Genomic DNA, 13766 nt, shown 5'->3' with positions numbered 1-13766 from the left:
TCTACTTGGTCATTAATTGATTTCATAATTTGGTTTGTATACTAAAAGCATGGCTCTTTATTTGCTCCCTTTTCTGTAAAATAGAGAGAGGTAATCTTTTTTTTTTTTTTTTTTGGTTTTTTTTTTCTCAGGTTTTCAATAGGCTCTAAAATCAAAAATTAAAATAGAGAATCATTAATTTCAAGCTGATTTCTTCTCTACTAATTAATTAATTAATTTCTCTCAACCAAATTGCAAAAGAAATTAAAGATTTATATCACTTTCGATTGTTAGGATGTGAAAATATTGTATATTGTATATTACTAAAGACGTAAACACATTTCTTTAAAACTTGTTGTATACTTTTAGGGTGCTTTTGACTGCTTTTAGCAAAAGATTCATATGATGTCTCATAATGTACTACTATTCCCTTTTTTTTTTTTGGGGTTAATAAAAAAGAAAACTTGAATTTTATTGAACATTTATGATACCTTATTATTTAAGGCTGTGCCTTTTATATTTTATTTTTTTTATGGACATAAATAAATTTAATATTTATGAAGATTACTTCTCTATTAACTCATTAATTTCTCTTTGCCAAATGGCAAAAAGAAATTAAAGATTTATGCTACTTTTGATCGTTGGGATATCGAAAATGTAATATATAACTAGCAAGAAAAACATGTTTCTCTAAAACTTGTAGGATTGCAAAATCCTGTTAAGGGAGAAAGCAAAGCAAGAGCTTCAGGTACACTTTAATAATGTATGATATTTTGATAATGATATCAAATTGAGAATTGTATTTACTTTGATAATATGTACCTTTTACTCTTTATCTTTTTATTTTGATGGTCAATAATTCGAATTCAATATCTTGTCAGAAAAAGAGTAAACTTTTGTCACGGCGTGATTTTTTTTTCTTTGGTCAACATGTCAAGGCATCATTACTATTCTTTGGTTGTTTCCTTCTTAGACATCGTAATTATCATCTTCTTCAATTCCTTATTCTTCCGACCTTTCAAATGGAAAAGTATATATTGTTGTACCAATATAAGTTTCTTTATTCCTTAATTATTTAATCTTCTTCGTTTTCTCTCATTTTAACAAAATTCTTCTAAAATCTTGTTTTGTTTTTTTTTTTTTTTTTTTTTTTAATTTTTAATTTTTTTAACCTTTCTTTTTATAGGAAATTAAATTAGAATAATCTTAGTCTAATGGAGAGAAGAAAAGGTAAGCCTTTGCAGTACAGATATGTACTCAATCTGTACATTTTTTTTTTTTATATGTTTGTTTTTTAAAGAACCGAACCTGGAGTCTGAAAAATAATTAATTAATTGTCAAGGTGTCATCAAGATATTTAAGTTTTTTGGGGATGGAAATCATCCTTCTTCTCCTCTAATAAGTCTTATTTAATTTTATACATTTTGTCAAATAAATATTTTTGTCCATATATATAAGTCCTTTTCTTAATTTATCCTTCTTAAATTTGAAAGTATTATTCTTATATTTATGTTAGTTTTTAGAGCTAGCGATAAAATTGAAGATTAAATGATTGAAGAAGATATATAATTTTGGAGTTTGATTCCATTAACGACCAGGACGGGCCACACAATTGAATATATTTATGTGTGTGCGTGTAAGCATGTATTAATGACTATTAAGATCATGTACATATTAAATGATAATAGAATGTGTTAACTAATAGCTAATCTTTATTATTTTTTGTTACTTTTGATTACTTTGAGTCCAAAAAGTACTGAATCAAACACTTGATGATTAAATGCCAATATTATTAATTCAACTTTGGTCTTTTTTGAAAAGGGGATCTATAAATTTGAAGATAAATTACGTAAATAAATAAATAAATAAACGTATAAAAAATTAACGCAAACAATTTAAGTTTGTTAGAAGTAATATTTAAATCGAGGATTTTGTTTGTACATGTTATATAATATAAATAAATAATAAATATAAAATATATGGTGATAGATAGAGTGAATCACCAAGGGGTAGGCATATTCTTGAATTTTTGTCGCGATAGGCGGGAGAGAAGCCAGATGGCCAAAACTCTATGAAAGTCTCACCTTCCTCCTGCACATGAAAACACCCATATTGCACCTGACTCACATATATACTTCCATTTATGCACCAACTCCCACTTTTTCATTTTCTTCTTCTTATTAATTTCTTGCTTCCTATTTTCCTTTTTACCCTTTTGTCCTTCATTATTATTTCTTCTTTTCTTTTTATGTATATATATGTGTGTATATATATATATATATATATGCAAGCACGCATACACAGTACACTAGATTAATATTTTTTTTTTTAAAATAATAAGATATTTGATGCACATCTCAAAAATCCATAACTTGATCTTATTATAGTATTACAATAAGATACTTAACAATATATATATATATATATATATATATATGTAATTGTGTCAAACTAATGCCATATATTTCATTGTGAACATGCTATATATATAATTCATTAGTTCTTTTCTTTTCTTTTCCTTTTTTTTTTTTTTTCCTTTTACGTTTTACTGGTTTGCTATTTTTATTCGAGGAGTACAAATTTTGGACTAGTTTCATCTTTGTAAATTTCTGAATCTCAATCTTTTCAATTTAAGAGTAATAATTTAGAGTGTTTTATTAAAATTTTTTTTTTTTGAGTCATAAATAAAAAAATATTATTTTAAAAAACACAGGAATTTATTGTTTTTTTAAGTGGATATGACAATAATAATTTAATGTTTCCAATATATATATATTTTTATTTATGAGAAAAAGTTTTAAAATTGTGGGGCCGGGGTTATTTTGGTAAAGTAACATTGTAGAATATAAAAAATAAAAATAAAAAAATAAAAAAATAAAAAATGCAACGGCAGGAAAATACGTGTCGAAAACCAGCCACCGGGCAATTGCAGTGGGTGGTATACAAACGACGAGAGTGAGACCATAAAACCAGCTTCGAAACCGCAAACTTCACACAGACACACACACACACAAAACAAAAAACATTTTTCTTTCTTTCTCACTTGCACTCTGTCTTTGTTTCTCGGTTTCCGAGCTTTTTCTTCTTTTTATCTGATCTACAGCTTAAAAAAAAAAAGAAAAAAAAAACCATGGCAGTGAAATGGCTAGTTGTCGTTGTAGATGGAACAGAAACTACAGGGCCTTTCTGGCCTACCATTCTCTCTAACTACATAGAGAAGATCGTCAGGTCGATTTTCTTTAACTTTTTCATTTTCTGTCACTTTCATTCTCTTTCTTTTTACTGCTATGCTAGTTTTCTTCACCTGCAAGATATCGCTTTTCTCTTACGTTGTTGTATATCTTCTAGATATGTTTTTCTTTGGTCTATATGCGGTTCTATCTTTTTGTTTATGCATGTGGGTTTTGTATGAAACTTTCTGTTTTGAGTTCGTTTATAGTATTTTTCCGAGAAAATGAAGGTTTTCTAGAATTTTCAGAGTTTTTCTTTGAAGTCGGTGGTGATGATGAGCTAAACGACATGCATATTAGTGTTTTTACTGAATAATTTTTTTGGTAGATCTGAAGTTATTCGTTGTCATTTTGAAGTTTGAAACAACTTTCTTTTTAGCTTCATGCATCTTAAACTTGGATCTAAGAAAATCTGTTTGTGGAGAAAAGATTGATAAACAAAGAGAATATCTTTTTTTTTTTTTTTTTTTTTTTTTTTTTTTTTTTTTTAATTATATCTTGTTTACCAATTTTTCTCGATAAGAGAAGTCTTTATCTCTGTTTTCTTTACATACATAAAACGGAAAATTTAAGAAAATTAAAGAAAGAAAATATTAGCATTCTTTTTGTCTTTTTCTTTAGATGTTTTATTTTCGTTTCGATTCATCTAGGGTTAAATGTCATAACCCACATGCATGTGTGTGTGTGTCATTTTTGTGGATAAAAAAGGTATAAATTTGCAAAACAATCATGTTAAATTTTTTATTGACTCGTCTTGAGTTAGGAAATTATTATTTTTGTGGAATTATATATTTCTTAAATTTATTCTTTTTTTATGAATTATTTTTTTAAGTTTACTTGGCTATGAGTTATTGTTGTTCAAAGTGTGACATTTAACTACATAAGGTTATGATATGTATATAAAAAATAAAAGGATATCTGGGTACATGACTAGTTTTACTTATGATATGTTTATTATTTGATCATTTTAGATTGAAAACTAAGTTTTATGAACCTAAAAAAGATCAATGTGAAAGTAGATAGCAAAACTTTTGACACCTTTCTCTTTCTCTAACACTCTTCCTTTTTTTTGGGAATTTTTCTGGGTCCTTGAAGTTGTTGAGTTTTGAATTTAAAATTTCTTGGATTTCTGGCTCTAATATCAAGTTGAATTATCACTGATCCCGAAAATTTAAACTAATGGAAAGTAAGTTTTTATTTCATTTATATTTTTTTTTCTAACAAAAACCGACAGTTTAATTTTTGAAACTAATGTAATTATCACATGTAGTATGTACTCTTTCAGTTGGAATTTGAAAATTCTCTTTTTGTTTTTTTCTATTCATATGTTAGGTAACATAATCATCGATAGACGACAAATTAACATGTGTTTTATTCGCGTTGACACCAATTTGAAAAATAAATTCTAATTTGGACTTGTCAATTGTGTTTTTAAGTTTAATTAAGTTATCACTTTTGGCCTTTCGATTTGAATACTTGTTATTATTATTACTTTCCATTGTACGTGATTGATTGTTGTAATTACGTTATGTGATCGATGATAAATTACAAATTAATATGTTGCATTTGCATTGACACCAATTTGAAAAATTAACATTTACAAAAAAAAAAAAAAAAAAAAGAAGAAGTGAAAAATAAACTTTAATTTTGTTTTATCAATTATATTTTCAAAATATGTTCTAAAAGGACTACAAATTGTAAATTTATGATATGATTATACTGATATATTGGGGTCGTATCTTTTAAGTATGCGATTCAAACAATAGCATAAGATCAAATAAGCCATGTAAATATTGTGCATGTAGATTGTTTACATGTGTATGTGGTGGAGTAGCCAATGACGTCAAACTCTAGTAAAAAATCTTAAAAAATAACATTATTAACATTATATTATAATTATTTAAAGAACATTATATTGTAATTTTTTTTAAAAAAATTATTATAATTCAAGTGTGACGTCTTATTAACAAAAAAAAAAAAAAAAAAAAAAAAGACAAAATGTAGAAAAACTAATTCAATCCCTAAAGGAAATAATATAGAAACCCAAATGACATGGATTTCCTTTTTTGAAATTAAATACATGGATTATTCATGTAACTACCTTTCATGCTTATTATTATTAATTACCTAATTGACCAATAGACATATAGATTGTAATATGTTCTAAATAAAATATAATAGTGAAATTAATTATCATGTGATTTCCTTTAAATAATTAGTAAATTATTGAAGGCATTTTACTCATACAATTTTGTCTATTAAGTTTTTTCACAAATAGAAAAAGGATACGATTTGAAATGATAATTAATATTCCCCAGTTTGAAAGCTGCGCCGCCCCCCCCCCCCCCCCCCCCAAAAAAAACAAAAAAACAAAAAAGAAAAAAGAAAGCAAGGCATGGCTACTTTATATATATTAGCCAACAATTTTGGTAAGTTAAATATGCTTGCATTTCCAAAAATCATTGTTGCATTTATTAGTCTCCTATGATCACTAATTAATATTGATTATTTTTTTTGCAATAACTAATATTGATTAATTATCAATTTATACTGTAGCCTGAATATAACTTATTACTTTGCTTAAGATCCTGCGATTTGAGCCATATGATAGTAGATTGAGACATTAGCTTCTCCATTGCTCTTTTGTTTTTTTGTCCGCAATTTAATAATTCTATATTTTAACTGATAAATATATATTATAAATTTTTTTTATGGTATATATATCATAATTTAAGCATCTAACATGTTATCTGATATATTTATTAAGCAACATATTGCTTGATTTTAAATGTTAAATTATTGTACATATCTTACTTGCACCATAGTAAATCTGTAGATATTATGAGTAAATTATTTAATATTGCTCCTCCAGGTACATCTCCTGTCAACCACAGCAGGTATTTTTCCAATTTTTATCTTAGCTATGAGCTTAAATTAATTTCCAGAATAATTATTCCCTCCTTCCTTTTAATTTGCAACTAACCAATTACAATTCTCTTCTCAATTTGGTTTCTAGGATCCTGGTTCAATTGTGGAGCTTTGTTTGGTTGAGTACAAGGCTTATGCTTTGGATAACTTTCGAGGTATATATATATATATATGGGATTTTTTTTTTTTTTTGGTTGGATAATATAGGTATATATGTGTTTAGATATATTTCATACAACTTTTATGATGATTAGAATTTAACTTTAAATTATTTTTTAATTATGTCACCATGTTTGCATAATAATTTAGGAGATACTTTTGAAGAAAAAAATTATATGTATATATTTATTTATTTAAAGCATAGCATAATTTCTTAATTAAATGATATGATTAATTTAATTGCGCAGGTTGGTTAGTGCAATCAAGTGGCTGGACAACGGATGTAACACTGTTCTTTTCATGGTTAAACGGTTTATGCTTCAATGGTTATATTCTTGAAGAATCTTGCATTGCTGAAAGCCTTGCAGAAGCACTTGTGGTATGTCTATTAAAAAACATTAAACATGGTTCAAAGGAGATTTGGTGGGGGGAATCTTTTTACTGTTTAGTTAAAAATCTGAACTTTTTTTCTCGTCTTTTTTATAAATGAATATTATTTGAAGAGCATAAGGTATAAAATATGCATAATTTTTCTATGACGAGAGATGTCACACATGTTAAGTTGGGATTTGATCATCTATTACTGCTAATTAATAGATGGTCAAACACCTTTCATAAGCTACGTGACATCCTCTATAACAGGGCTATATATACATATATGTGTGTGTATGTGTGTGTGTCTATGTACATCCAAGGACTGGTACTAATATTATGATTGTTTTTGGTTAATGATGTAAGATGTTTCCAAAGCACCCAAATGTAACACAACCTCAGCAACAGAAACTCCTTGGAGAAATGCATTGTATTCTTGTGGCTTCTAATAACCCTTATAAATATCCAAGACCGCTATATATACCAGTTATAAGCAATGGTATTGGATTTTATTGTTTACTGACCCAGTGGTATTTCGGTAATGCTGAGGGAGTAGCTGTCTCATTTACTCAGGTAGAGATTTATATATGCAAAACCATATGGAACTTTTTGTTGTACTAATAATTAAATCCGTGTATATTACTTAATATCTAATGCATTACTTATCTATTTACTTTTTGCAGTTTGATTCATCTTTATCTATTATCTGCACAAAAGATTTTCCAAGACTTAGACACATATTCAACATGGTATGAGTTAATATTCCTTTATATATATATATATTAATTCTCTTATCCAGCAGATATTTTTCCAGGATTTGTTCAGGATCCTGACCAATATTGCCTACATGAATAATCCAGTGTATGCAGGATAAAGAACAAGTCCTTAATAAGTGAATACACACACACACACACACACACACACACACACACATATATATATTGAATTTCCTGTCATTTGAAGAAAAGTACATATAGCACTTTTATTGATAATTTATGACTGAATTATTATTAATGTAGGCAAATGGTAGAACTGAAGGAGTAGGATCATCCTCGGAAAACAATAACCTAAATCATGACAATTTACTTGTACTACTGTCGGAGAAATTCCCAGAAGCTCATGCTGCCGTATACAATCATCAGCAGGAAGTGATAATCACTTCGCCACCAGATGCTCAGGAAACCACAGTTGATTCATCAGCAGTTTGCGAAGATCTAGGACTTGACGAGCTTTCAGGTTAGCCATGCATTAATAATATTTGTCATCCACGAAAGATGTAATTATGATGTACAAAATGCACACATATTATATATATAGTTAAATTTACATTAGGTCAGTTTTGAGGGTTTTAACATAATAATAATAATAAAATATTAAATAAATAAATAAACAAAAAGAAGAAGAAATAGTATATTACAGTCTTTGGATTTACTCGAGGTTTACATGCTCATAGTGTAAGCTTAAAGCTTAACTAATATAATAATATTTTTATATGATTTGCAGAAGAGGATAAGAGGTTACTCTGGGAGATTCTAAATGAGCCCTCCCTAGAAACCAATCAACCTCAGGCCACAAGTAGTCCGGCGGAGAGCATAGGAGAAGTGGTAAGTCTCCAAATACTTTCCCTTTCTTTCTTTTTTTTCTTTTTTTCTCATTTGACTTGTGTGTTCCTATATGTAGTGTGTATATATATGAATTCTCAAGTCAGGACCGTCTGATTTTGGATTATCCCAATTGATTTCGAGTTTTTAAAAATATTCAGGAACCGGTCCATTTAGCGACTGTATCTTGTGCAGAAGTACAGTCTGCTTATCCACCAAATCCATATCTCCCATCAAATACTACTGGCCAATCAACATCTCCACCAGCTGCTTCCTTTTCATCCTCCATTCCTCATCAAAAGCACATTAGCGGGTTCGAACCGATAAACGTGCTGATGTCGGATTTCATGACCCTTAACCATGCAATTCATCTGGATTACCAACCGGCTCAATTGATGAGGTTTTTGGCTGAGCAATCTTGGAGAGCTTCAGGAGTAGTACCACATCAGACTTGGTTTGCAGCCGGGACGGAATATCCCAATCAATTGTTCCCGAGATTGGGATTTGCGAACGTGACCTGCAATTTGGTTGCCTCTTCAGTGTCTCAAATGGCAACCAACTTCAACAGCAATATCTCTCTGCCTGCTGGAGTTCTTTATCCTGCATACACTGGATTGAGAGGACAGTATTCGACCTTGCTGCCAACAAGATCAGAGACATTACTTATGGGGAAACCAAGAAGTGCACAAACGATATCATCTTCTTGTTCATTGAGAGTTTCCTCAACTAGTTCTTCTGGTTTTGCCAATGCGATTCCGGGGGTTGGAGGGTCCTCATCTGGCAATAACAATATCGGTTACGATTCACAACCACGATCTGTTCCAAGCCTGATTGATGATGTTAGAAGCCAATTGGATGAATCACAAGCGCATGGTGTTGCAGATGGTAGCTCTTCAGCAAGAGGAGAGATGAGTGATCCTAACCCAATCCAGTCGAGCTCCTCTCCAGAAGGAGTGAGTCCTGAAATGGATGGTGGTTTGGGGCCAATTGCTGCTAACTATCTTGACTATGAAAATGAGAGATATGAGTTAGCTTGGGAGGTAAGTTTTGTTTGATTTCTGCACTCCAAAAAAAAAAAAGGAGAGACAGTTAGAACTATAAATTAGATACAATGAATTAGGAGAATATTGATTTTTCTAAAACACTTTTATATATCATATATGTTTTATGCTTCTTGATTTCAGAAATTTCCATGAATAATATGTCAAGGTATTTTAAAAATAATTTTTTTTTCTTTTTTTTTTTCAGGGAACAATATCTGCACAGTATCAAGAACAACAAATTCTAGTCAGTAGCGCAAGGGTAAGTAAATTTTTTCACAAAGCATTAGGACATACTCATATTGATAGAACTAATATATATATATAGATATATATATAAATATTCACACAAACATACATGTACAAGAACAGGAACCAAAAGCTGAATTATATTGAATTTTTTATTCCTTGTGTAACAGGCTTACAAGAAAATTACAGCTCCAGCAATGTATGTTTAAATTAATCCATTTTAGTCAATATTCATTCTATATATATTCAATATTGATATCTTTATACAAAAGATTGATATTGTTTCCTCACTTTATCTATCTCTCTCTTTAAATGTATCTAGTCTTGCTGCGCTGTGGCCACAGAAGTTGCAGATGGGTCATGTATTATCAAATTTCCGACTCAAAAGAGCGTAAGTATAATTACAGGATTAGCACATCTACTAATCAATATAAAAAACAATCTCATCCATTTGATAAGTATATGCTTATACAATATTTCTCGTACTATTATTTTCTTTTGTTTTTGCAACAGGACATCTCAAGCAGAGTTCTGCGAGAATATGATCATTGATGTTACGGCTCAACACATAGTATATGAGCAACTCAGAAAAAGAGAACTTGTTAGTACATATAAATATATGTATATATATATATTCTATGTCACTCTCTATGATCTAAAAAGTAACATAATACGGCTCTTTTTATGTTAATTTTTACACAGTGTGTTCGAATCGATTTGCCTTCCCAGACATTGATCTTTCAACCAACAAGTAATGATCTCCGCTTCATCGGTACCCTTTTTAGTGGGGTGAGTCCTATTTATGCTTTAATATAAATTCCATGATGCTTTACAAGGCACCTATATTAATTAATAAAATTTTAAGGACTAAACATGGAAATATAAATCTGCAGGAACTTCCTACATTCAGCAATTTTGATACATCCTTGAATTTGCTTCCCGAGCAGCCGCGCAATTAACACGGTAAAACTCGAGAAGTTGCATGAACATAGGGGTTTTAGTTTTGTGGATACTCAACAAGCTAGTCCTAGACAAGCCTTTGCCAAGAAGGCTTCGAAGTTTGGCTTTAGTTTTATGCTTCGTGGGCCTATGTGTGCTTTCAATACAAGAACATGTAATATATCAATGGAGTCCCTTCTATGTGAATTGGCTTTTGGGTCTTTAGGGTTTCATTTCCATATTGCAGAACTAAATCATTCAGTTAAAAATAGGCCAAAAAAATAAAAATAAAAACAAAAAAACGAAAAAACAAGAAACAAAAAAAAACAACAAAAAAGAAAATGGTAGAAAACTAGCAAATATAGGTAATTGCAAATAAAATCTTACTTACATATCACATATGTATCATGATGAATTTCCATTTAACACCATATATATATATATATAGTTTTAATTTAATGGACTATCTAGCTCAACTTATAATATTTATAATGCCAAACAAAATTTATTTTATTCTAACCTTTGGATCTAGGCAAACGGATGGGAATTAAGCACAATCCAACTTAAACCTTCCAAAAAGCAAATTTTCTTCTCACTCTTTCTAAAACAAATTGGTCACCATAATTCTAATCTAGTGATATGGGTGTGATATTGCTATGGACCTTTTGCTTACGTAGTATATCAAAGATGGCCTGTATACAATTGTGATGGCAAATGAAGGGGGCTGCTAAAGCAACAAGAGATCTAGTGTTTGGCAAACAAGAAAATAAAGGAAATATTGCAAGGAAAAGAGCAGATTGTCATCGCCTATAACAAAATCTGATCAACAACCCTAGAACTGCATATTCTAATATATGTATATATAATCTACCAAGCCTTTTTATAAAGAAAAGAAAAACCATTGCCGAAGGCGCGAAGGGCGAAGGGTGTAGATCTGTCTGACGGGTGTTTGATGAAGTTCTGAGTCGATGACAGTTGCTTAACATGCCCAGAATACTCCTTGTTTTGGGGCATCATTTTATTGAAGTTAGTGCAAGCGGAGCTAGCCGTCTGGAACAAGAGAGAGAAAAAGAGAGTCGGTTTTTTGGGGTTCTGGGTTTTAAATCACAGCCGTTGCCATGATCTAACGGTCAATATGAAAATGGAATGCAAGTTATAAACTTAAAAATATTCGCACCCGTTTGTCTTAGTCCATCACCATTCTCGATAAGAGTTAAACTAGTGAAAATCCATTGTTTTACTTTAAGCCGTAGAAAACCCATCCTCGATGGATATCATTTCACTGTATTTTCTTCTGTTTTTTTTCCGTTGTACCATTTCCAAATTATATCTAGAATTATTAAACAAAAATGAATTTTAAAGAAAATAATAAATCACTTTCTCAAAATTTATCGATGGCCAAAACAAATTAACAAAATCGAATTGTTAGTGTATATATATATATATACACACACACAAATAATTCTCACATAAAAACTGTCTTGATGGATAATCTCTTTTATCATATTTCAAAATTCAAACTTAGGGGTGTAATTATAGTTTATATAAATTCTTATAGAATTTTCTTTACTCTTATAGAATTTAATATTTTAATATATTTATATAAATTCCAAATAAATTTTTAAATTTCAAACTTTAAAATAATTTAAAAATTAATAAAAATAAAAATTTTAATTTACAAGAATAAGAAAAATAAAAATAAAAACATTAAATTATGAAAAATTGATTTGGCTATTTTAATATTCACATTAACCATTTTTGCCATTTGTTAAAGTTTTAATGGAAGAACAATGTAAACCACCTTTTTTTTTTTTTTTTTCTCTCAGATATGGAAATGGAATTTATTTTATTTTATTTTTCACGACAAAAATCTGGAATTAGATTTTGGGTCCATTACGTTCCATATTTGACGGTCCATATTTTTTTGGGCTAACGACATTGGTATCCATGTTGAGGGGATAGTGTTTTCCGTAATGATCATTTAATTGGATGAAAATAGAATAAAGAAAAAGAAAATAAAAGAATGGATGGAATTAATTAGGCGCTTAGCCTTAGGAATTTGATTGCTTGTTTGTTGCGGTGATAACTATATTATTTAATCAACATAAAAATATTCAATTGAATTAGAATCACAAATTTTTTTTGTACATATATCTCAACCGTCGAACTTATTAGTTTATCATAATTTTAAAATATTGTTCTTTTTTTTTTTATATTACTATTATATGACATCCCAGCTTATTGTTGTTCAGATTAGTTTAGGGATAGAAGTGGTTACAGATGGCGAGGTTAAATATCCGAGCACAAAAGAGATTTGTTGGATATATATATATATATATATATTTAATAGATTGCAAGAATATTTAACAAATGTGTCAGGATCCGTCCAATTTCTCTTACCCGAATTCTAGATAATCCCTGATATTAAGGAAATCCTACCAGACCCTACAATGGAAAATCCAACAGAATCTCTCCTAAGGGTTGGATTTACCACAAATTTCTTGCACTGAAAATACACTTCTATATACACCACCTTATTCCTCCCACCTTACTATAATTTATTTCCACAATAATCAGCACTTCCATAAATTAAACAAGGAACTAATGCAGTATTTAATAAAATAGATTCAATATAATATACGAAGCATCATAAGGTACAATCAAGTATGAAAGTGATACAACATAGGATGGAAAGAAATATTACAAATAGAAATAAATGAAAAGAAAGAGAACTCCTCGAAACACAACAACAACAAAGGTCATGCTCGCTTCGGACGAACGTCTACCAATCCTTGTACCTAGGGGAACAGATTTAAAAATATGAGATGCTAATCATCTCAGTAAGTGACCCTATCTACTATACAATTATAATAGTAACGATAGTCATAGTATACTTGAATAATTAATAATAAATAAGTAAATAAATAATAATTAATTGAAATAATATTTTCTCTCAAAACCCTCACCATTCATTCTGTTGGAAAAGTTTCCCTTTTAAAACATTTTCGCAAAATCCAATCTTTTATGCTCCAAAAATCAAAAAATAATTAATTAAATTATCCAAATACGAATAAAATACAATAAAATAATTTAAAATCCTTGCATTAAAGAAATATAACATAAAAGTAAAATTCGATATATAATTCGTAAAATTTGATTTAATAAATCAAAATAAACAGTGTCAAAAATATAATTTAAATAATTATATACAATCATGTAAAATAAGTGGTAAAAAATATTATAAAATTCATTTTGAAATATCCAACCAA

General features: G+C 29.2%; 1 protein-coding gene and 1 long non-coding RNA gene across 2 annotated transcripts; one reads left to right on the top strand and one right to left on the bottom strand.

Annotated features, from left to right (window-relative positions):
• The first annotated feature begins 7953 nt into the window (after nt 1–7953).
• On the top strand, nt 7954–10883 carry LOC107418567 (uncharacterized). The gene is made up of 3 exons (XM_048473069.2): nt 7954–9309; nt 9518–9571; nt 9729–10883. Exons 1-3 carry the CDS (start codon nt 8605–8607, stop codon nt 9765–9767), a joined length of 798 nt encoding a protein of 265 aa, XP_048329026.1. The 5' UTR covers nt 7954–8604; the 3' UTR covers nt 9768–10883.
• On the bottom strand, nt 9675–11592 carry LOC125422280 (uncharacterized). Its single transcript, XR_007240732.2, has 2 exons — nt 11018–11592; nt 9675–10398 (listed from the first exon to the last, which is right to left on the bottom strand). It is a non-coding gene; the product is annotated as an uncharacterized LOC125422280 (long non-coding RNA).
• Between the last annotated feature and the right edge of the window lie 2174 nt (nt 11593–13766).

The sequence above is a fragment of the Ziziphus jujuba genome, chromosome 2, assembly GCF_031755915.1.
Source record: "Ziziphus jujuba cultivar Dongzao chromosome 2, ASM3175591v1".
Lineage (NCBI taxonomy): Eukaryota > Viridiplantae > Streptophyta > Magnoliopsida > Rosales > Rhamnaceae > Ziziphus > Ziziphus jujuba.
Note: the sequence above shows the minus strand (reverse complement) of the source record. Positions and strands in the feature narration are given on the sequence as shown.